Below are 21,514 nucleotides of genomic sequence, written 5' to 3' on the forward strand. Positions count from 1 at the left end.
TTTGTTTTGTTGCTTTACTCCTCTTCTTTCTCTTATACCTCGTCCTCGCCTTCCTTTCCCCTTCTTTCTTCTATTTACTCGTCCTACTCTTCTCTTCTCCTCCTTCCTCCCCCTCCTTTTTTTCCCTTTAACCCTTTCCTGCTCATCTTTTTCTTCATTTATGTAAACTTTCTCCCTGGCTTCTTATTACTCCTTTCCCTCCTCCTCCACTTCCTCTCCATTTCCTGCTCCTATGACTCAATTTTCTCCTTTCCTCCTCCTCCTCCTCCTCCATCTCCCTTTCAACGTCTATAATGGCTGGGCAAATATGACATCGAGTGGCCGCTCTTGTTCCTCGCTGACATAGAACAAACGACAACAAAGGCGAACATTACGGTGAACAGCATCGCTCACTGAGAATGTTATCGTGTGTGTGTGTGTGTGTGTGTGTGTGTGTGTGTGTGTAAATGTGTGTGTATGTGTGTGTTTGCTTATAAAAAAAAGTTGGGTGCGCTAAGGCTCCGTCCACACGCGTCTCTCTCTCTCTCTCCTTCCCTTCATCCACATACCCTTCCTTTACTGAATCCTCCTTCACATCTTTTCTTATCCTTTTCCTCCACCACCACCACCGCCACCACCTCCTCCTTCAGCAAAGTGGTAGCAACTACAAAGCATTTTTCCCCACAGAGCCACCAAAGTCTCCACACCCACACCCGCGCCCACGTCAACACACCTCCCTAAGCTCCTGCCAGCCACCCCCACCTAAGTCTGGGCCATCCTGCACCTGCCAAGGGGGCTGCTGACTGCTAAGAGGACCTTTTGCCTCTTCCCCTGCAGCCTCTACCATCCACTCCTGTCATCTGCCTGCCCAGCCATCCTCCACTTCCATCTACCATGCTCAGGTTAGCCCCCAAAAACACACACACACACACACACACACACACACACACACACACACACACACACACTAATATATGCTGAATGGTATCGCCCACCAAAATATAACTTTGAAAATGTGACTAAAAAATGCTCTTAAGCTAGGTAACTAAGACCATAAAACTCTACTAGGGTTATGACTTATGAGACAGCATTTCCCCTTCATGGAGAAGGTGCCCTGAGCAAAGATTAAACTCTCAACCTCCTAGTCCCAAGCCAAGCACACTACCCACTGAGCCACCTGGCCGCTAAACAATGAAACAATAAAAAATGCAAGGAAAGTTTCACATCGCTGGAATAACACACTAAAGCTATTACACAACACAAAGCAAAAAATGTAGAGAATACCATAAATAATATTATTTACTGCCTTCACATCCTGAAAGCGAGCATGACCAATAAAAAACAACACTCTTTCACTTAGCTTTAAAAACAGATTTAGAAAACTGCATCAAGAGGAAGAAAATTTTCAAATCACCTCAATAAAAACAATACTTCCTAACGATTAAAACAATTGATTTACAATTCTGTCAAATTCTTAAGAAAAATATAGAAAAATTACACCTAGATAGCAAAACATTTACAAAATTTAAAGTTTAAAATCATTATAATAAAGAACTAATCATCTAGCACAGCTGAGGAAATGTGATTCATTTCCACCAATGGGGGCAGCCACAAACTCCTGAGATGCCAGTGATTGCCAGCTGTATTAGTATCAAACTCCATCAACCTCCTAAGGTCACTCATTAATACAAACCCTCACATGATACATATTGATGCATCACAACTAATATCTATAAAACATTATTTATCAATTGTTATACTAGTTGCCTACATGTGGTTTAAGAAGATGCACCCAAAGAAAGTTATTACAAGCTTTATAGGTGCATCTGGTCTGATATCCACTCCAAGTCTCCGACGACACAATTACTGCTTTGATACAATTTTTACCCTAATGCACCATAGACCAATGCTTTATTTAGTCAGGCTTTATCTGACTGTGAATAGTCTTTATCTGACTAGTGCTAAGAAAAAATAAAATGCTCTTACTGTTTGTGAAAGTGATATTTTTAGGGACAAAATTCTGCCACGACAAAACATGTGTCCCAAATCAGTGGTACACTAACTCCTCCCAAAGGCGTACATCCCCCACCACAACCACCATCAGTCATCCGCCTTACCTGTGCCTTCCTCAGGAAGACAGCCCAACTACCACACCGGCGACCACTTCCCTGGACAACACCAGGAAGGGTATGGTCTTCTCGATCATTACAGACCTTCAACAACAACAACTTGTTGCACACCAGCCTGTGTACTGAAGTTCACACTGTTGACATCCTGATCCACTCCCACCGAGTACTCCTACATAGTTTCACCTGTGCCTTCCTGAGGAGGAGCGGCCAGCTACAATGCCTGTGACCACCACACAGGACACTACCTGGGCGAGTAGGTCTTGCCCTGGCACAGTCCTTCAACAACACCAACAACAAAAGATGTGTTGCAGTGCCAGTCTACACATGTACTGTTGCTGACTGCACCTCATGGAAAACGGACCAAGAGGTTAAAGGATGGATTGTGTTTCAAAGAATGAAAGATGCAGTTTGGAGAGGACTTGAGGAAGGAAGATGCATAAGGGGCCCAAAGTAATAAGCCACCAATCACCATGTTATTTGATTTAAACTTATTAGAAAACTGGTGCCACGATCCCATGCAGGTCCAAAACTGTTTGGATAAGATCAGCGGGTGGAGAGCTAACAATAACACTGCAATGAGCAAATGTAAAAGAAACAACATAATGCAACACTCCAATAATAAAAAATGTTGCATCCCATTGCTTCAGTTAAGGCTAATTCTCCCTCCAACTTTGCAAAGCTGATGACTGCTGGAGGTAGAGCAAGGAGTGCAAGCTGAGATCCAAGCTGAGACAAAGAGTAGCTAAGTGTGATAACCAGTACACCACAGAGGTGTAGCCTACCCTGAATTTGTGTTGTGAAGTCAAACTTTTCCCAGGCTATTCATTCTTAAATGAAAACTTCAGCACCAGACCTTGCAGCTGATAGTAACCTGATATAGAGGTGGTATAAATCATCTTCTGGAAGTTATTTCTGCCTTAGACTGTACCTGTTGACTTTGTTCTAAATTTCTAAAGCTTAACACCCTGCTGCTTGGTATGATAAATGGCACTCCAAAGGTGATAATGTCATATGTATCATACCGTTAATTTTTGCTACCATTATCTGTGTCTCTAACAGACAGGCATGTATTTGGGAAAATAATAAACAATTAAAACATTAAAAAAATTATTTCATTTTACCACTAACTACAACTACTGCTCCTGTTATTAAGGGTCAAAGAAGAAATAAAAATTCTTTATCAGCATCATCCTCTTGTAGTTACAGATGGGATGAAGCACACTGAGGTCACAGTGTACAGTCGACGCTAGAGAGTAGTGTCACGGTTTTCAGAATGTTTAGCCTGGTGGCGGTATCTGGCAACTTTACCACGGTGACGCATTCACTGGTGCTGTTAGTGACTCGTTTCAGTGTGTATCGTGTGTGTGACCGTGAAATTATAATATTGTATAATATTATATTATATTATAATATAATGTAGTTAGAAATATACAAGATTACATGAATTCAATTTATAAATGCGATAATGAATGTCTTCTACATGATGATGATGATGACGACGAGGTAAAACATCACGAACAGTCCGAAACACTTTCTTATTAAACTTTGAAAATACCGCGTGCAATGCTGTCCTTCACAGGGGCAGGCAGTAGTTCATGCTCCTTACCATCAAACAGCAAATAGGCTTGAGGGTCTGTTTAACTCGCAGCCTTAATTCCCGTTACTATAAAGCCTCAAAGACAGTTCAGGAGATCATTAAAAATCTAAAATCATTTCTCAGTGAAGATTACGTAATATCAAAGTATAAATACGTGTGTGTGTGTGTGTGTGTGTGTTGATCTCGGGGCGTCGCTGACTAGCTGACCCCTTCGTTTTTCGCTGATGGACATGTCTCCCGTCCCCACCCAGCCCCTCTCTCTCTCTCTCTCTCTCCTATTTTTTTAGGTATTAAAATTTATACGTTTCCACAGCCACTGACGTGACAGCTCAACTGCAGTGCCTGCGGACATAAGGGCTTTAATAGAATACCGCTGCTCCAGCCAAGGCCCGCGGTCGACGACGCCATCATGTGAACGTTTATAGCCTATTATTACGTATTAAAAAAATTATAAAGAACAAGATCTCGGCTGTCAGGAATTTTTTGTTTTTAGTTAAAAGGCATAACAATCTCCCCTAATAAGTGCAGCATATTTTTAAATGTATCATAGTTTGATAAACAACTTAGAGTTGCTCTTGACTAAATTTGAACGAAACTAAAAGCTCGTGTCAAAATGTAGCGACAGAGCCTAAAGAAAAAATATTTATTAAGCGTTAGCGACGGGCACTTTTGATAAATATCTATCTTAAAATTATGTAGAGTGCACCTGTGACCACCAATCACCACAAAAGTACGATTTCGATAGGATATAATAATTTTCATGTCGCGTGGAGGGGTTGCCAGATGTCGCTTTCTGAACGAAACTTACTGGACAGTGTGTCACTATTCTCTATAGCCGACTGTACATGAATGTGGAAAGGACAGAAAAAAAAGAAATCTTCCATGGTAAAGTTGAGGGCATGCACTATAGTGGTGCATGGCCTCAGTGCTCATCAGCATCACATTGGCCCTTGAGCCTGTGGTGGGCGAAAGAAAACCCATTACCCCAGGGCACAGGGCAAATGTGATATCCAGGTAAAGACAGTTTACCTTTCCAAGGTAACTAGGCTACTCATTTTTTAACCAGCCCTAAAGGGCTGGTTTGTAACAGCTGGGTGGGCTGCACATCAACTGCCTGGGCCGGGATTCATATTCATGCCACAGATTCATGGCTAGGCATACTAACCACTTAACCATGAAAATAAGACTAACACACACACATACATAACAAGTGTAGAGTAGCGCACAGTATTCTGTGGCAGCCTCTGTGGCAGCCATAACCCATGGTTCATCACAGCTAAACTCAAATAAGAGTGTTCACACTCTTTCGTATGGGGGAACTTTGCCCCCTTGACTACCCTTAGGATCACTAAAGGACAGGTGAAAGTATAACTAACCTCCTAACAGGGGGGCCCCACCCCCCTCGACCCGCCTGTGTTTCCGAATGTCATTGCACTGGCCACTCAGCTGCCCACAGCCTTGCGGGTCACCACACATATTTCATGGCTATTATTACATTTCTTTTGAATTTTATGCGAGGTTTAAAGGATAGTAAAAAAATATATGACAAAAGAAAAGTACTTTGTACAGTAGGTAGGAAATTAACTGTGGGTACATTAATATAACCAAGCTTAACAAATGTTAAAGATTGATTTTACTGAGGCCTGATATTTTTTTTTTTTTTTTACTTAAAACAACTGCAATAACTAATGGGGAATGTGGAGATGAGTGTAGCCTCCTCAGCCGCCATTGACAATAATGGCATAGTGCAAAGCATATCCACACATTTATCATAGCCTAACTTAACCTACCCGCTCCCCATCCCCTTCCCTTACCGAGTACTTTTTTTTATCTTCACACTTTTTTATGGCTTTCCGGGAGGTTGGAAGGTCATGGGGGGGGGGGGGGGGGTAATTAACCAACTGCAATAACTGACGGGGATTATGGAGATGACCAGCGTGTATTTCGTAGGGTGAAAATGGGTGACTATGGCATATTTCCGGAGATTGTGGCTGCCCCCATTCCTGACGTAAACATGACCACAGAAGAACAATATACCCTCCCTAACCTTGTGCCAGCTATGCAGGTGTATGGGGCCCGGGGAGACTGCAGGTGTGGGGGCGTGAGTCAGGTGTATGCAGGTGTAGGGAGTCCTGTGGCGCCAAACAGGGGAGGGGGGTCTCAGAAAAACCTGCCCCGTGGATGAAGAAGGGGAAGGTTACCATACAAACTACACAGCAGTCTCCATTAAATAGACTTATGGAGATTATAGTCGATTGTCCAAAGCTTAACTGTACTTTCTAATTCATCGTTGTGGTGTACTACGTTAGGCTAGGCTATGCAATGTCGTTTATGACCAAAGATCTATTTACAGAACTCATACCAAGACAAACTTTTGACTTATAATTAATTTAACGTTTCGGACTCTTAACGAACCCCTACACAGGCCTCCTTCCCTCCGTCGTCCCTGTCCTTGTCTCTTAACTTCCCTCACCCTGACTTGAGAGCAAAAACATTCCCTCTATCCTTCTTGTGACCCTGAAAATGACTTCGAAGCGCCTGTGGTGAACTCGAAACACCTCACATGATATAACGAACCCCTACACAGGCCTCCTTCCCTCCCTCGTCCCTGTCCTTGTCTCTTAACTTCTCCCTCACCCTGACTTCAGAGCAAAAACGTTCCCTCTATCCTTCTTGTGACCCTGAAAATGACTTCGTGGCGCCTACAGTGAACTCGAAACACCTCACATGATATAACGAACCCCTACACAGCCCTCCCTCCCTCCCTCGTCCCTGTCCTTGTCTCTTAACTTCCCTCACCCTGACTTGAGAGCAAAAACATTCCCTCTATCCTTCTTGTGACCCTGAAAATTACTTCGTGGCGCCTATAGTGAACTCGAAACAGCTCACATGATATAACGAACCCCTGCACAAGCCTCCTTAATTCCCTCCCTCGTCCCTGTCCTTGTCTCTTAACTTCCCTCACCTTGACTTGAGAGCAGAAACAATCTCATGATGCTGAAAATTACTTCGTGGTTACTATAGTGAACTCGAAACAGCTCGCATGATATAACGAACCCCTACACAGGCCTCCCTCCCTCCCTCGTCCCTGTCCTTGTCTCTTAACTTCCCTCACCCTGACTTGAGAGCAAAAACGTTCCCTCTATCCTTCTTGTGGCCCTGAAAATGACTTTGTGGCGCCTACAGTGAACTCGAAACAGCTCACATGATATAACGAACCCCTACACAGCCCTCCTTCCCTCCCTCGTCCCTGTCCTTGTCTCTTAACTTCCCTCACCTTGACTTGAGAGCAGAAACAATCTCATGATGCTGAAAATTACTTCGTGGTTACTATAGTGAACTTGAAACAGCTCACATGATATAACGAACCCCTACACAGGCCTCCTTCCCTCCCTCGTCCCTGTCCTTGTCTCTTAACTTCCCTCACCCTGACTTGAGAGCAAAAACATTCCCTCTATCCTTCTTGTGACCCTGAAAATGACTTCGTAGCGCCTGTGGTGAACTCGAAACAGCTCACATGATATAACGAACCCCTACACAGGCCTCCTTCCCTCCCTCGTCCCTGTCCTTGTCTCTTAACTTCCCTCACCCTGACTTGAGAGCAAAAAACATTCCCTCTATCCTTCTTGTGACCCTGAAAATGACTTCGTGGCGCCTACAGTGAACTCGAAACAGCTCACATGATATAACGAACCCCTACACAGGCCTCCTTCCCTCCCTTATCCCTGTCCTTGTCTCTTAACTTCCCTCACCTTGATTTGGGAGCAGAAACAATCTCATGATGCTGAAAATTGCTTCGTGGCGCCTATAGTTAACTCGAAACAGCTCACATGATATAACGAACCCCTACACAGGCCTCCTTCCCTCCCTTATCCCTGTCCTTGTCTCTTAACTTCCCTCACCCTGACTTGAGAGCAGAAACAATCTCATGAGGCTGAAAATTACTTCGTGGCGTCTATAGTGAACTCGAAACAGCTCACATGATATAACGAACCCCTACACAGGCCTCCTTCCCTCCCTCGTCCCTGTCCTTGTCTCTTAACTTCCCTCACCCTGACTTGGGAGCAAAATCAATCTCATGAACCTGGAAATAACGATGAGTAAATGTTTACCTCCACGTCAGCGTTGGCCGGCTCCTTCTGTCTCCACATGCTCTCGAGTAAACAAGCGACCAACCCACCAGAAAAAGCAGACACCCCGCACCATGTCTTCTCCACCCCGCCCAGCCAATCACTGCGCCAGACTGCCTTGCCTCCTAATGATTGGTTCAGCGTGGGAAACATCAATTATTTAGCATTTTTAATCCTTGATAATGATAAAATTCGATTACTAAGCCTTAAAAATCTTAAAAATCTAACAAAGCATTGAAATTCATCAGCCAATCACTGCTCTGCCTCCTTGTGATTGTTTCAGCGTGGGAAACATCAATTATTTAGCGTTTTTAATCCTTGATAATGATAAAATTCGATTACTAAGCCTTAACAATCTTAAAAATCCTACAAAGCATTGAAATTCATCAGCCAATCACTGTGTCACGGCTGCTCTGCCTCCTTGTGATTGGTTCAGTGTGGGAAACATCAATTTTTTAGCGTTTTTAGTCCTTGATAATTGATATAGTTCGATTATTTAGCCTTAAAAATCCTACTAAGCATTGAAATTCATCAGCCAATCACTGTGTCATGGCTGCTCTGTCTCCTGATGATTGGTTCAGCGAGGGAAATATCAATTATTATGTTTTTTTTATTTTTTTATTCCTTGGTAATTGATTTAGTTCGAATAAGACTTAAAAATCCTCCCAAGCATTGAAATTCATCAGCCATTTACTGTGCACGGATTTCTCTGCCTCCTGGTGATTGGTGTAACGAGGGAAACATCGTTTATTTGGCGTTTTTGACCCTTGGTAATTGATTTAGTTCAGTTATCAAGCCACAGAAATCCTCCTAAGCCCTAAAATTCATCATAGTCGGTTTAGTTTCAGAATGAAGCTGCAAAAATACACAAAGAAAACTGATTTTCTTTTACATCCAGCAAAAAATAATCGCGACGCCCTGGTTTACAATTATAATAACTATTACCTACAGTTTGCTTGGTTAATACATAAAGGAAGCATTACCTTACCCGAGTTTTTAATCCATCACATTCATTTTAGCTCCAACATGAAGCCATGAATATCCAGAACGTGCATGGTTAGGTAGCTATTCTCCATCAAATCCTTGGCGTAGCTTATTCACGTGTCAAAGTGGTTCCATATAATCCAGCCTGTCGTATTTATGTTATCTCAATTGTTATAGTCTTGTGAAGTATAGACTGAATAGGGACTGCTGAGCTCCAAGTGTGAAGAAGGATAAATAGATGGAGGATGCAAAACTAACTATCAAGAACGAGCGTTACAGCACTCACCCTCCCCTCCTAGCACCTGCCAGTCTCTTCTCATGACAATACGTTACTTGTTGAAAGAAGAGTATGCCGCAGTTATATCGTTGCCTTCTGCTTTTACAAGAAGTGTAGGAAATGGTTAATTACATAATACGTGGCCTACCATTCCAGTTAGCATCTTGTCATTCTGCGTCTCCCCCTTAGAAACTACGATGGGGAAGCATGTTGAGAGAATGATGCCGTAAAATGAATAAATAAAGAAAAGTGTCGAGAAATAAGGGTTACACTGGAAAACTGAGCTGCGTTCAGGAATGGAATGCAGTCTGCCAGTGAGATTACTCAACTCTGATTATATACTACCTATTTTTTCACTCCTCAGCTCAGTTTTTCAGGGCAACTCTTTTTTTCCGTAACAAGAGTAGTGAAGGAAATGGCGCTGCAAATATGCCGACATGCTATGATACATGCCGGACAGACCTGCAGCAAAAACACCGCTGCTCTTGCTTTCCTGTCTGTATAACTAGTCACATATGGATCTCTGTGTGTTTATACTACATAGTCACGGACATGTGTGTGTGTCTGTGTGTGTGTGTGTGTGTGTGTGTGCGTAGATATATAGATAAATAGATAGATAAGTAGATAGATAAGTAGTTAGATACATAGATAAATATAGCTACCCACGTTCATTCATATTATCACCAGTTATGCCTCCGGTGACTTTCGTTCTCCTGCTTTGCATTGGATGACCCCGAAGTGTTCTCTCCCTCAGGGCGTGTGAACCGACTGTTCCTACGGACTACAACAGTTCACAAGATGGCGGACCCACCGAGGAGACGCTGCAGGAGTCAGTGCAGGAGACGTTGGACGTGTTGCACGAGGTGGTTTACCGCTACCTCATCCCGACACTCGTCTCCGTCAACCTCTTCACCAACCTGCTGAACGTGGTCATTCTGGGCAGCCTCGGGCGGCGGCAGCAGCGGCCGCAGCAGCAGGGTCAGGCCACCACTTTCCGTTACCTGCTGTGGTTGGCCGTCACCGACGTGCTCGTCTCACTCTTTCTAGTGCCCGCCCTCATCCACCTCAGACGCGACGACCTCCCCTTCGGCTGGGCCTTCTACTACGCCCATCTAGAGACACCCATCCTCAACGCCCTCACCAGCACCAGCGCCTACATCATGGTGGGCCTGTCTGTGGATCGCTTCGTCGCCGTGTGCTACCCGCGCCGCTATTGTGCCATCAGCGCCCCCCGCCTCGCCAACATACGTATCGGCCTGTCACTGCTGGTGCCCGTGCTGCTCTACGTCCCGCACGGCTTTTTCCAGCAGGTGACCTGCAACGCCAACGGCACCGGCTGGAACTACCAGGGCGCGGAAATGGCCTCCCGCACCGCCTGGTTCGTGTGGCAAGTCGTGGTGGAGCTGTTCCATCGCCTCGCTCCCGCCTCTCTCCTCCTCTTCCTCAACATCCGCATCATCTACGCCTTCAGAAAGCTGATGGCACGCCGAAAGAACATCACTAGTGGCAAGGAGGAGGGGAGCGGGAAGGCCCAGCAGGAGCAGCACCTAGTCTACACGCTCGTCGCCATCGTCACCACCTTCCTGCTGTCCAATCTGCCCGCCGCCGTCCTTGCCCTCATCGACACAGCCGGCTCCGACTATGGCCCCCTCGCCGTTGAGGTAAGGCTCATCTTTCTTCACTCGCATCAGGAACCATGAGGTGGCAACTAATTGACTCCAGCTGTTGATCATGAGATGGAGTAATGAGTATATGCACTCCTGTCGTTACATCATCATTTTCTTCTTTTCAGATATTCCGCGCCGTGGCTAACTCCCTGGAGGTGCTCGGCTCGTCGCTCAACCTCGTACTGTACTTCTGCTTCGTGCCGGACGTGCGCCAAGAGATGCTGCGGTGCCTCCGGCGGGTCAGAGGAGGCGCCAGAGGAATGTTGGATCACGCCAAGACCTCACACTGCTCTTCCTACTCCACCACCGACGACAAGCCATCCAAGGCGACGGAGTGTGTGGAGATCTAGTATAGAGGATATGCATATAGAGGTTGTCATCCTATAGAGATGTGAGGTGGAGGTATCAGACGCATGGGGGACGAGGAAGATATGGAGTTGGCATCGTGTGTGTAAACGTAAGGTTCTGGATGGCTGTATTGATTGGATTTGGGGATGACCTTTCGTGTGTGCAGATTCAGAGTAGTGATAGCAGGATGTGTGAAGGACTAGGACCTACAGATAAGAAAGTAAGAGGGTCCCGGCAGGCTGCATTAATTAGGGTTATGAATGATCTCGTGCGTATAGACTCAGAGGGTTGTTGGCAGGCCAGGTGAGGAAAAACGTATACATATAGGTAGGAAATTGGCCTCATGAGTGGAACGCGAGGTGACGGCAGGCTGTGCGGAGGTCAGGCATTATCTCATGTGTGTTTACTATCTGGGGAACAAGGTAAATAGGAGGTTGTGCTCTTATATGGGAACGGGAGTACTGACGAACCATGTGGGAGTCAGACAAGACGTCTCCTCTAAGAAGATAATGTTAAGTACTGACAGACTTCAGGGACAAGTAATACAGCAGAATGTGGCTGTCGAGGCGTCGGAAACCGTTGAGCACCATTCCAAAGGCATGAGTGGGGAAGTGAACACAGTGGACCCGTGACCAGCACTGTACAGATCAAGGGTTCTCAAACTGGGTACGCGACGTGCTCTGAGTTCCTGTTTAAATTAGAGAACCGCTGGTAGATTAGATACTCACTCGGCTCGCTGAACTTATCTAGTCTATGAAGCAATGACTTTGTGATAACGTAGCGCAATCTTTATGACAGATACCGAGTGTGGGGAGACTCACTTATTCCTCTCCACACTCATGCAATTATCTAGAACGTACGGAAGGGGGAAGGGGAGGGGAAGGGAGGCTTCCGGTCTGAACAAACGTGAAAGATACACTGTATGTTTGCTGTATGTAATGTTAGCTTATAGGAATATTATTAAAGAGTCAGTGTAACGCTTATAAGGCCTTGAATCATTTGAATGTGTACACCCGACGTCTTTCTGTTTCTTATGAGAGTAACCAGACGAGATCATTTTTTTAACATTATATAGACACGGTTACCTGTATTCATATATTGCATTGACCATTTCCGCTATTACATGAAAATGCTTGGATCCACCCTCCTCTGTTGTCACATTCCGCAACAATGGACCACTCACCTCAGCCTTGGACGCAGCAACAGGCAATGTAGGCAAGGCACACGACACAGATTGCTCTCTCCCGGTGCTGCACTGCTAAAGGTTTACCGGCGGGAGACGACAGATATAGATTTACCCCTTGACCTAAGTTATGCGCCTCCGAAATAAAATCGCTCACTCCCAGGACCCCATTGCTAGGTATACAGGTGAGGGAGAATACAGATTTTCACCTTGACCTAAGTTTATAATTTTTGGATGTGTTACTCCGATGCCAAGGTTTTAGTTCATGGGCATTTCGGCGCCCGAGCACACACATTTGTCAAGGCATTCTTAGGAGTTGCAGATATTTCCATGGGTAGTTTTATGACTTTATGGGTATTTTTATGACTTTTATGGTAGTTTGTCAAAGGTACTGTACCATGAACGTGAAAAAAGGACTCATGAAAACCCGACTAATCACCTTTTCGGGCCTTGGAAAGAGTTGACGTGGAAGTCGGAAACGTCTGAGCATACCTACCATGCAGCTGACGTGAGAGGCGGAAGGATACCAACCAAGGGTCCTGAGGTTGGGCAGGTTTGACCCCCCTGAGTTGTCGCTTCTCCCTTCAGACACACATCCTGTTCAGGCCTGACTATGACAGAGGAAGAAAAGGGTGTGTATGCCAGTTTGTACATGCCCCTCCACTTAGTACGCACGTCAAACGAAATTGCGGTATGGATAGAATACAATAAAATGACATTCCATACATCCACAAGAGTTTAGTGTCTTAGTCATAGCTGCCTCACGTGTTTCCTTCCTGATCCGAGTACTATTTGGACAGAAGCGTACGAGTTGGCAAACCTACCTACCTACCTACACCTATATGTACATACCATACCAAGCGACTACGAAGCGGAAGAAAGGAAAAGTTCACTGCGCGGCATTTAAAAGGTGCACATCCTAAGCTCAAATAAAAATCAATGGACAAGGTAACATGCAGACGATATCAAGACGCCTCGCCAAATGTCTCTGACCTTTGTTTTGTTTTTTTACTCTTTTACTACGCATTTTGCAGGAGCAGCTTGTTGTTGTAATGTTGTTGTTGTTGTTGTTGTTGTTGTTTCCTTTTTCTTTGCCCTTGAGCTGCCTCCTTGCGTGTTATAAAAAAAAAATGATGGCACGGTCCCGCACGCCCTCTGTGAACTATGGAGTCAAGTAGATGGAAGTGGCAGTCATTATACCGTGGGAAAGTTTCACACACACACACACACACCAGAGAAGGGGAGGAAGTAATGGGGTGAGGAAGTGAAATTGAGGTTGCGTTGGAAATGGGAGGAAAAAACAAAGACAAGCATTTTACTCTTACTGTATATAAACATGTAACTAGATCAATGCAAATAAGTAATATAAAAAAGTGGGATGTTGGGGATAAACTCTAAAGAATGTGAATAGAAGGAAAAGACACGTGGTGGTAATCTGGGAACTTCTTAATTTGCTATAGAGGATAATAATAATAATAATAATAATAATAATAATAATAATAATAATAATAATAGCCCTAGCACACATATTTAACAAGGCTTTCGTAGGAGTTTTGGGCATTTCCATGGGCCCTGGTGGTAGTGTAACCTTTCTCCTGTGCCATGAACGTGAAGAAACAACCATAAAAACCCGATTAACCTCCTTTTAGGCCTATGGAAATAGTTGATGTGGGAGGGGGAAGCGTCTGAGAATACGGCCCTAAGCCTCGTCTGGCAACTTATCGCATACCTCTTATCGCACCTGCCCAGGCTCTGATCGTAGGGGTGTGGCCTCCCCAAGAACCCCGCGACGGAGCTTCCTATATACACAGGTCACGCCGCTGAACACCCAGGGCCGCTGCGCCTTCTAAAGATGAAACATGAGGGACGAAAAATACGTTAATGCCAAGGTGCAGAGAAATGTACGTAGCATTCCGAAACGTGCGAAAGTATCTGAACAGTTTTCACTATACCATGGGAACCAGCTTGATGCCTCCTGTTCCAGGGTCACAGTGCTGGAATGTCATCGGGTCCGTCCTTTCTAGCAACTCTCTCCTGGCGATGGGATGAAGAAAATATTGTTGAAATGGCTTGTTCCACGGGCGTGTTTTCATTGACATCAGAACATTAGTGAAAAGGCAAAATATTATGGTGTGAAAACTGAACTTCCACGTATGCACTACGGCCCACTGACATTCTGTAACCTTACTGCCTAAAGTTACACGGAAATTAAAATAAATCATCCAGGGATTAAGTGACGTGACGGAGCCCTCCACAGACACCTTGGCAGTCAGTGAGCAAAGCTTAGATAGTGCGAATAATCCATACACCTTACGCCCACACTCTGCCTATACAGTTACACGGTCGCGAAGGTAGTAGTTTCACTTGGGTACTCATTCCAGAGTGCAGACGCCTTGACACCTGGCCAGTTAAAGAGCAAATATCAGATGACGGATGACCCGTGCAGCCTGTAGCCTACCCTCCGCTACCCGCACTGACCTATAATAGTGCACAGGTCAATGATAAGTGCTTGTGCCGGTGTCTTCTGGTGCAGGTATTGTTCACTGCTATGAGGCACCAGTGTGAAAACATCCGTGTCTTTGGTTATTCGTCATAATATTAGTGAAGTGGTGCAGTGACTAGTGGAATCGATACAAGGTGTCCGTCCTGGTGATCGCCTGGAAGCAGGTTTGTCTCCTTGGTGAAAGTACTGCTTACGGGACTGCTGTGATTCATAGGCGCCGGTGTGAGGATATATGTGTCTCTAGACCTTTATTACAGCATAAGTCAAGTAAAGCAGTGACGAACACAACCTTGAAGACGATAATTGCGTAAAAGCGGTGACAAGATAACAATTTAAAAATATGTGTTGAGACCAAGAAGCTATGTCGCTGCATGAGAACGGACGAGATAAGGGAACACACGTATAGCCTCAAGCATTTCGGGGCATATAGTAATCACATCTGCCTTCTGACCACCAAGACCTTGCAGTCGCCGGCTGACACACCCTGCGAGGCGGGTGCCATACAACACCTGAGATGGGCAGCAGCGGCAGCAGGCACACCAGGCTGACGGTGAGGTCATTTGTGTTTCTTTGTCAAAACACCAATAACTAATCAAAACAAATCAAGACAATATAATGTATACAATCTCGGTGTTCACCATCAAGCAGATTAATCAAAATATCGTTTCTGATCGCTGTAAATGTGAAGAAAAATCAGTGTTGTGGGAGATTACTACGACATTGACAGATGATTCTTCGTTATTTTTAGGTGACACCGCTGGTAAGTTGCATCGACCAGTAAGTAATGTCAAGCCCAGGGAAGGTTAGCGGCTCACTGGCGCGTGCGTGAGGTTTGCTTGGGATAAAGAACCAGCGGTGGAGATAAGCCTGAGCAAAATGATGTGAGCCACACTAATAAAAAGGACAGCGAAAGGAGGGGATCGTTGGGAAATCTTTAGCGCTAAACTAATAATGGCTAATGATAATGACAATGATGATGATAATGACGAATGATGAAAGTTTTCTGAGCCTTGCCTTGATGACGAGTTCTCCCTCACCCCTCACCCCTGAACCCGACTTGGGTTCGATTCCCACCCACCAAAACACGCACTGATTTTTCAAGCCATCGCCGATTGGCTGAACCTACATGCTGCCCAAATCTTCAATCAACCCTAACTTCAACGACTTCGTTCAAGTGGAGCACGGGGGGGTGGGGGGGGGGGCACCATAGACCAAGCAAGAGTTATAGTATATCATGGCAACCACTATAAATAAAATTAGCCTGCGCCTCAAAATACTCTAGAATCCTTGGGCGGCACCAAAAAGAGCTGTAAACCTTGTTTTATGTGACAGAGAAGAGATTATGTCAGCCTTCTAATCTCAGATAAGGTCTGAAAAATGTGTATGTGTGTGTGTGTGTGTGTGTGTAATTCACCCACGGCCGATCACTAATTGGGCTTTCAATCTCCAGCGATTAATACCTCCCTACCCTACCCTCCCGACAAGAGCACACCCCATCCCACTTGCTCAAGGGGAGACAGTAAGCACTCCATGTCAGCGGAAAAATCCCGGCCTGAGCGGGGCTCGAACCTCTGCCTGCCACACCGCGAAGCCTGGCAGCGCAGCGCTTTAACCGACTGAGCTATCGGAGCGGCGTGTGTGTGTGTGTGTGTGTGTGTGTGTGTGTGTTCAGCTCACTGTATAATTTAATATGTTATCTTCGGTTATATTGTATACTTAACTAAGTAAGAGCATTATCACTCAGAGACCCGTTGTGAAGGGGGACAGTGCAAGGAGTGGGTCAGTGGGAGCGTCAGGGCTTGTGTTGTGAATGGTGGTACAGGTGTGTGTGTGTGACAGTCAGCTGAGTGGTGGCCGGCGAGAAGGAGGGCAGCGGTAAGGCGGTGCCATGTCGTGGGTTCGAGAGAAACTTGGCCGCCATAATAAGAAAACAGACCAGGTAAGTGTTGGCCGAGGCTCGGACCGTGAAATACTGTTGATGCTGGTGGTTTGGTACCTAGGTGGTCACTGCAACACCGTTTATTAACCCGGTACCAGCGGGGATCATGTTTCTTAATGGTCCCTCTAAGCGAGAAAAATTAGAAAAAAAATCACCCCTCACTCAAACCATTTCATAATATACTATATCAAAGCATTTGTGATCAGATTATGTATCATCTATTTTGGGGGGTTTATATCATGGCACAAATTTGGCCCGTCGCTGCTACACGGTAAAGCTACAAATTTGGCCCGTCGCTGCTACCAGGTTAACAATTACTCTTAGCACTGAAGTGGAGGTACAAAATCATGCGACTCACTACATCTATCACCAGCAAAACATGACCCACGTGACAAAATCGTTGGTTGGGTGAAACTGTAAATTGTCCGAAGTGTGTCTTGGAGCATAAAGGGGTATGATAAATATTATTATCCTCCCTCTGCTGTCATGTGCATCAGAACATGAACGCAGAGTGCAACAAAGCAATCACAAATATGCACAATGGAAGTTAGCAGTATAAGGGGCACGTCAGGTGTGTTGAAGTGGGATATAGGGCCGTATTACAACTCAAACCGGAGAAGTTTCAGGTCCCTACAAAGGTCGGTGTAGGGGCTGTATTACAAGTCTAATCCAAGAAGTTTTGGGTTCCTACAGAGTTATTTATCCCGAACTCTGTAGGAACCCAAAACTTCTCGGATTGGACTTGTAGTACAGCCCCTAAACCGAACTTTGTAGGGACCCGAAACTTCTCGGGTCTGACTTGTAGTACAGCTCACAGAGAGTAATGGGAATGTGTATGAGAGTTTTGGAGTGGTTAAGTATATAAATTATATGAGTATGCCTACATGGTAAAGCTTCAGAACAAGTCTGTCTCTTCCTCAACCACCCCAGCCCCCTCTTCCCCCCAAAACAAGCCTGGGGACCTGTGGGGAATTGGAGTTTTGGGGTGGGAAGACAAATTTCCCGAAAAAAAGGGCCCCCAAAATTTCCCTAAAACAATTTTTAAAGTAAGGAAAATTTCCTAGTTTTGAGATTTTAAGGACCCCCCCACTGCTGCCACCCACATCGCATGTCGAATGTATTTAAACTACCCCAACCTAACTTTACATAACCTAACCTTAACCCCCCTCTACCCCCTTTCTAATGGGGGGTTGAGGGGGCTGGAGGCCCCCCCCCCCTGTAAGCAGGGGAGTCTAGGGGGCAACCCCTTTAGAAGAGGGCGAAGCCCCTCTCAGTTAGAGTGAGGTTGAGGTTTGGTTATATAAAGTTAGGTTGGGGTAGTTTAAATACATTCGACATGCGGTGGTGTGTGTGTGTGTGTGGGGGGGGGGGGTCCTTAAAATCTCAAAACTAGATAATTTTCCCTACTTTAAGAAATTTTTTAGGGAAATTTTGGAGGCCCTTTTTTACGTGAATTTGCCTTCCCACCCCAAAACCCTGATTCCCCACAGGTCTCCAAACTTGTTTTGGGGGGTAGAGGGAGCTGGGGTGGTTGAGAGAGAGAAGGACTTGTTCTGTAATTTTACGATATAGATATATACAGGGTGATTAAAAAAAGTATAACAATTTCAAATGTCTCATTTCTTTGCATCACTTAACCTTTTTTTCTTTTCTGATTTTGTTGATTGGATGATGTCAGCTTACGATTGCAGTGGGTTTCACCCCAGATCTAAAAGATAAAATCTTCAAATTCTGGTACGAGGAATAATCATATTTCCAGGTCCGTCGTTGATTCTACCAGGAGTTCAATGTCCACACATGTAATGCACCTAAAAATTATATCATACCTACTGAGGATTGTCAAGCACTTTGAGAGCAGAGGTACTGTTCACAGCACACACAAGGGCAACAGTGGACGTCCGGCATCAGTTACAAAGAACTCATATCAGAATTTGATGACTTCAGCTTTTAGTTTTGGGGTCAAACCCACTGCAGTCATAAATTGACATCATCCAATCACCAGAATCAGAAAAGAAAAAGAGGTTAAGTGATATAAAGAAATGACAGACATTTGAAATCATTATATTTTTTTAATCACCCTGTGTGTGTGTGTGTGTGTGTGTGTGTGTGTGTGTATATATATATATATATATATATATATATATATATATATATATATATATATATATATATATATATATATATATATATATATATATATTTATTTATTTATTATCAGCTAATAGCGTTATGATCCTTTTATCATGTGACCCCTATATCTAGTACAACACATGATACATAACATGTATACTTTTCTGTTTTCAAATACAACACATGATGCATAACATACATTCTTTTTTTCTCTACCAAAGCTTCATGTTTGCTTCACTTGACTATGTGTGTTCCCTTATCTGCTCCCACGCAGCAACATATCAGTGTCTTGTCCTTGACACATTCATGGCACCTGTTATCTTATCATCATCTTTCCGCAAGTATTCGTCTCTTAGGTCGTAATCATTACTGCAGCACTTGAATTACAATATGATAAATATCTGGAGGCACAGAGGTCTTCTCGCTGGTGTCTATGAATCACAACAGTCCCATGATAATAATTATAACTAGACGCATAGCACTCAGAGAGTGCACACCTCTGCCGAAGATCGTCCTAAAAATTGGTATGGGCATCAACTGTGATCCTATGCATCATATGGAAGCATTTGTTTTGGAATTTGCTGAAATTCCTTTTTTTTTTTTTTTTTTTTTTTTTTTTTTTTTTTTTGAAACTTTGACCATGGGCGAACTTTTCGAGGTCAAAGGTCAAGGTCAAAGCCATGCAAGGTGCATCATATGGAAGCATTTGTTTCGAAATTTGATGAAATTCTATTTTTTTTGGAATCTTTGACCTTGGGCGAACTTTTCGAGGTCAAGGTCAAGGCCATGCAAGGTGCATCTTTCCATGAGCTAAAATATAAACCAAGTCTGTAATCTCTACGATTACGAGAACCGAAGTTATGGCCAAAAATATGTGAATGACGTTTTGTGCGACTTTGACCTTTGACCTAAAAGAAATAATGGGTTCTATTCTGGATGGACACGAAGCTTCCCTGAAAAATTGGTTGAGATATCCGCAAAATTGTGCACAGGAGACTGTTAACGAACAAACAAACAAATAAACATACCGACCGAACCGAAAATATAACCTCCTCCAACTCCGTTGGCGGAGGTAATAATATATTCAAATGAAGCATCTCAATGTGTGTGGGGGGTTCCACTTTTGGACAGTTTCAGCATCTTCAAGCACGATTATTTCCTAACAGATTTTGTGCGTTTTATGTTGTAGTCTACACTATCACGTGGTGCTATAGCTCTCGTACCGTGATGGAGGTGAGTGGTCTTAAAATTAGAAACAAACGACGGAAATGATCAGGAAATTCTTAATTAAGAAAACATCATAGTTTATGAAAAGTAGTTTCTTCCGTGGAATATGCGAGGGACGTATAACGAGAGCTTACCCTGAAACCTAGAGGCACATCACGAACGAATGGAAACATTTGGGAGAGGTCTGCCTTGGAGTGATATTGTACAGGCAGACAAGAATGCACTGCAGTCACTTACTGTTTACCATTCTTGGCATTATCTCTCTTGATTCCAGTCTTACTTTAATTATTTCATCCCTTGCCCCTGAATGGATACTTTAGCAGAGTACCTGAAGCGTATGCTTTCACAAAAGGCGAGTGTTTGTCCGGGTTGGTACAAACGTCAAGAAGCCAGACATAGTGTAATAGGGTGACATTTCCTTTCCAGCCAGCGGCAGCCGACCCGCAGGTTGAAATCAATAATGTTCTTGAGGGCAAGCCGTCGCCGCGCTACCTGCTCCCATCGGCGCGATTCTCCTACAGCAGTTAAAGTGATATATTCATGAGTTAACGTTAAAATCTGTTCTTCAATGACTGTGCAACTCCGAGCCTCGACCAGTGAGACTAAAGGCCCACCGTTCCCCATGCTAAGCATCTTGATAATGAGTACATTTTTTTTTCTGCGTGGCGTGCGTAGGTAAGGTCAGCACGCCACACGCCTGCCAGCCACGCCTTGGCTATGCTGTGCATCAATAGTGTCGGCAGTACAGTGTGGGACGTGCATGTACAGCAGGCCATGAGTACTCCTGACACAGAGGCAGAGGTGCTGCTGGGCGAGGCGGAGCAAGACGAGGACGAGGCGGTGAGACCGAGGGGGGGGGATTAGAGCATCTGGAGGATGTACTGTTGCAACAAAACTACCGCGACACATCACTTTCTTAAAAATATGGAGAAAAGAAAAACGCGTCTCTCTCTCTCTCTCTCTCTCTCTCTCTCTCTCTCTCTCATATATATATATATATATATATATATATATATATATATATATATATATATATATATATATATATATATATATATATATATATATATATACACACACACACACACACACACACACACACACACACCGAAATATAATAGATATCACATTCATTGTTCTCCTATGGTTTAGCTATTTTTGTCAGTATAGCACAGCTCCTGAAATCACCTCACCATAAGTAACTGTTGCTATTATTCCCCCAGTCATTCCCATTCATTCAAATGTGTATAAGTTTCATGCATATACGATCTTAGTATCACAGGAGATGAGTCTAGAGTACTATTATGTAGTAGAATTGCTCATCTGGAGAGAAAAAATAATTACCCTTCCTTATAAGGCTGAGTAGTACTTTAATATTGAAAGTGCCCACTGATTGTATGAATAGAAATTATTCATTTTGA

The 21,514-nt window shown here is 44.2% G+C and overlaps 1 protein-coding gene across 1 annotated transcript in view; it reads left to right on the top strand.

Annotated features, from left to right (window-relative positions):
• The window catches only part of LOC126983037 (probable G-protein coupled receptor AH9.1), a 15,683-nt gene extending 2,681 nt beyond the window's left edge, over positions 1-13,002 (top strand). The window contains exons 2-4 of the mRNA XM_050835471.1: positions 667-881; positions 9,851-10,757; positions 10,889-13,002. Coding sequence (XP_050691428.1) covers positions 874-881; positions 9,851-10,757; positions 10,889-11,113 — 1,140 coding nt within the window. The 5' untranslated portion in view covers positions 667-873 and the 3' untranslated portion in view covers positions 11,114-13,002. The remainder of the gene's footprint in view (positions 1-666; positions 882-9,850; positions 10,758-10,888) is intronic.
• Positions 13,003-21,514: the final 8,512 nt, after the last annotated feature.

Source organism: Eriocheir sinensis, chromosome 52, assembly GCF_024679095.1.
Source record: "Eriocheir sinensis breed Jianghai 21 chromosome 52, ASM2467909v1, whole genome shotgun sequence".
Taxonomy (NCBI): domain Eukaryota; kingdom Metazoa; phylum Arthropoda; class Malacostraca; order Decapoda; family Varunidae; genus Eriocheir; species Eriocheir sinensis.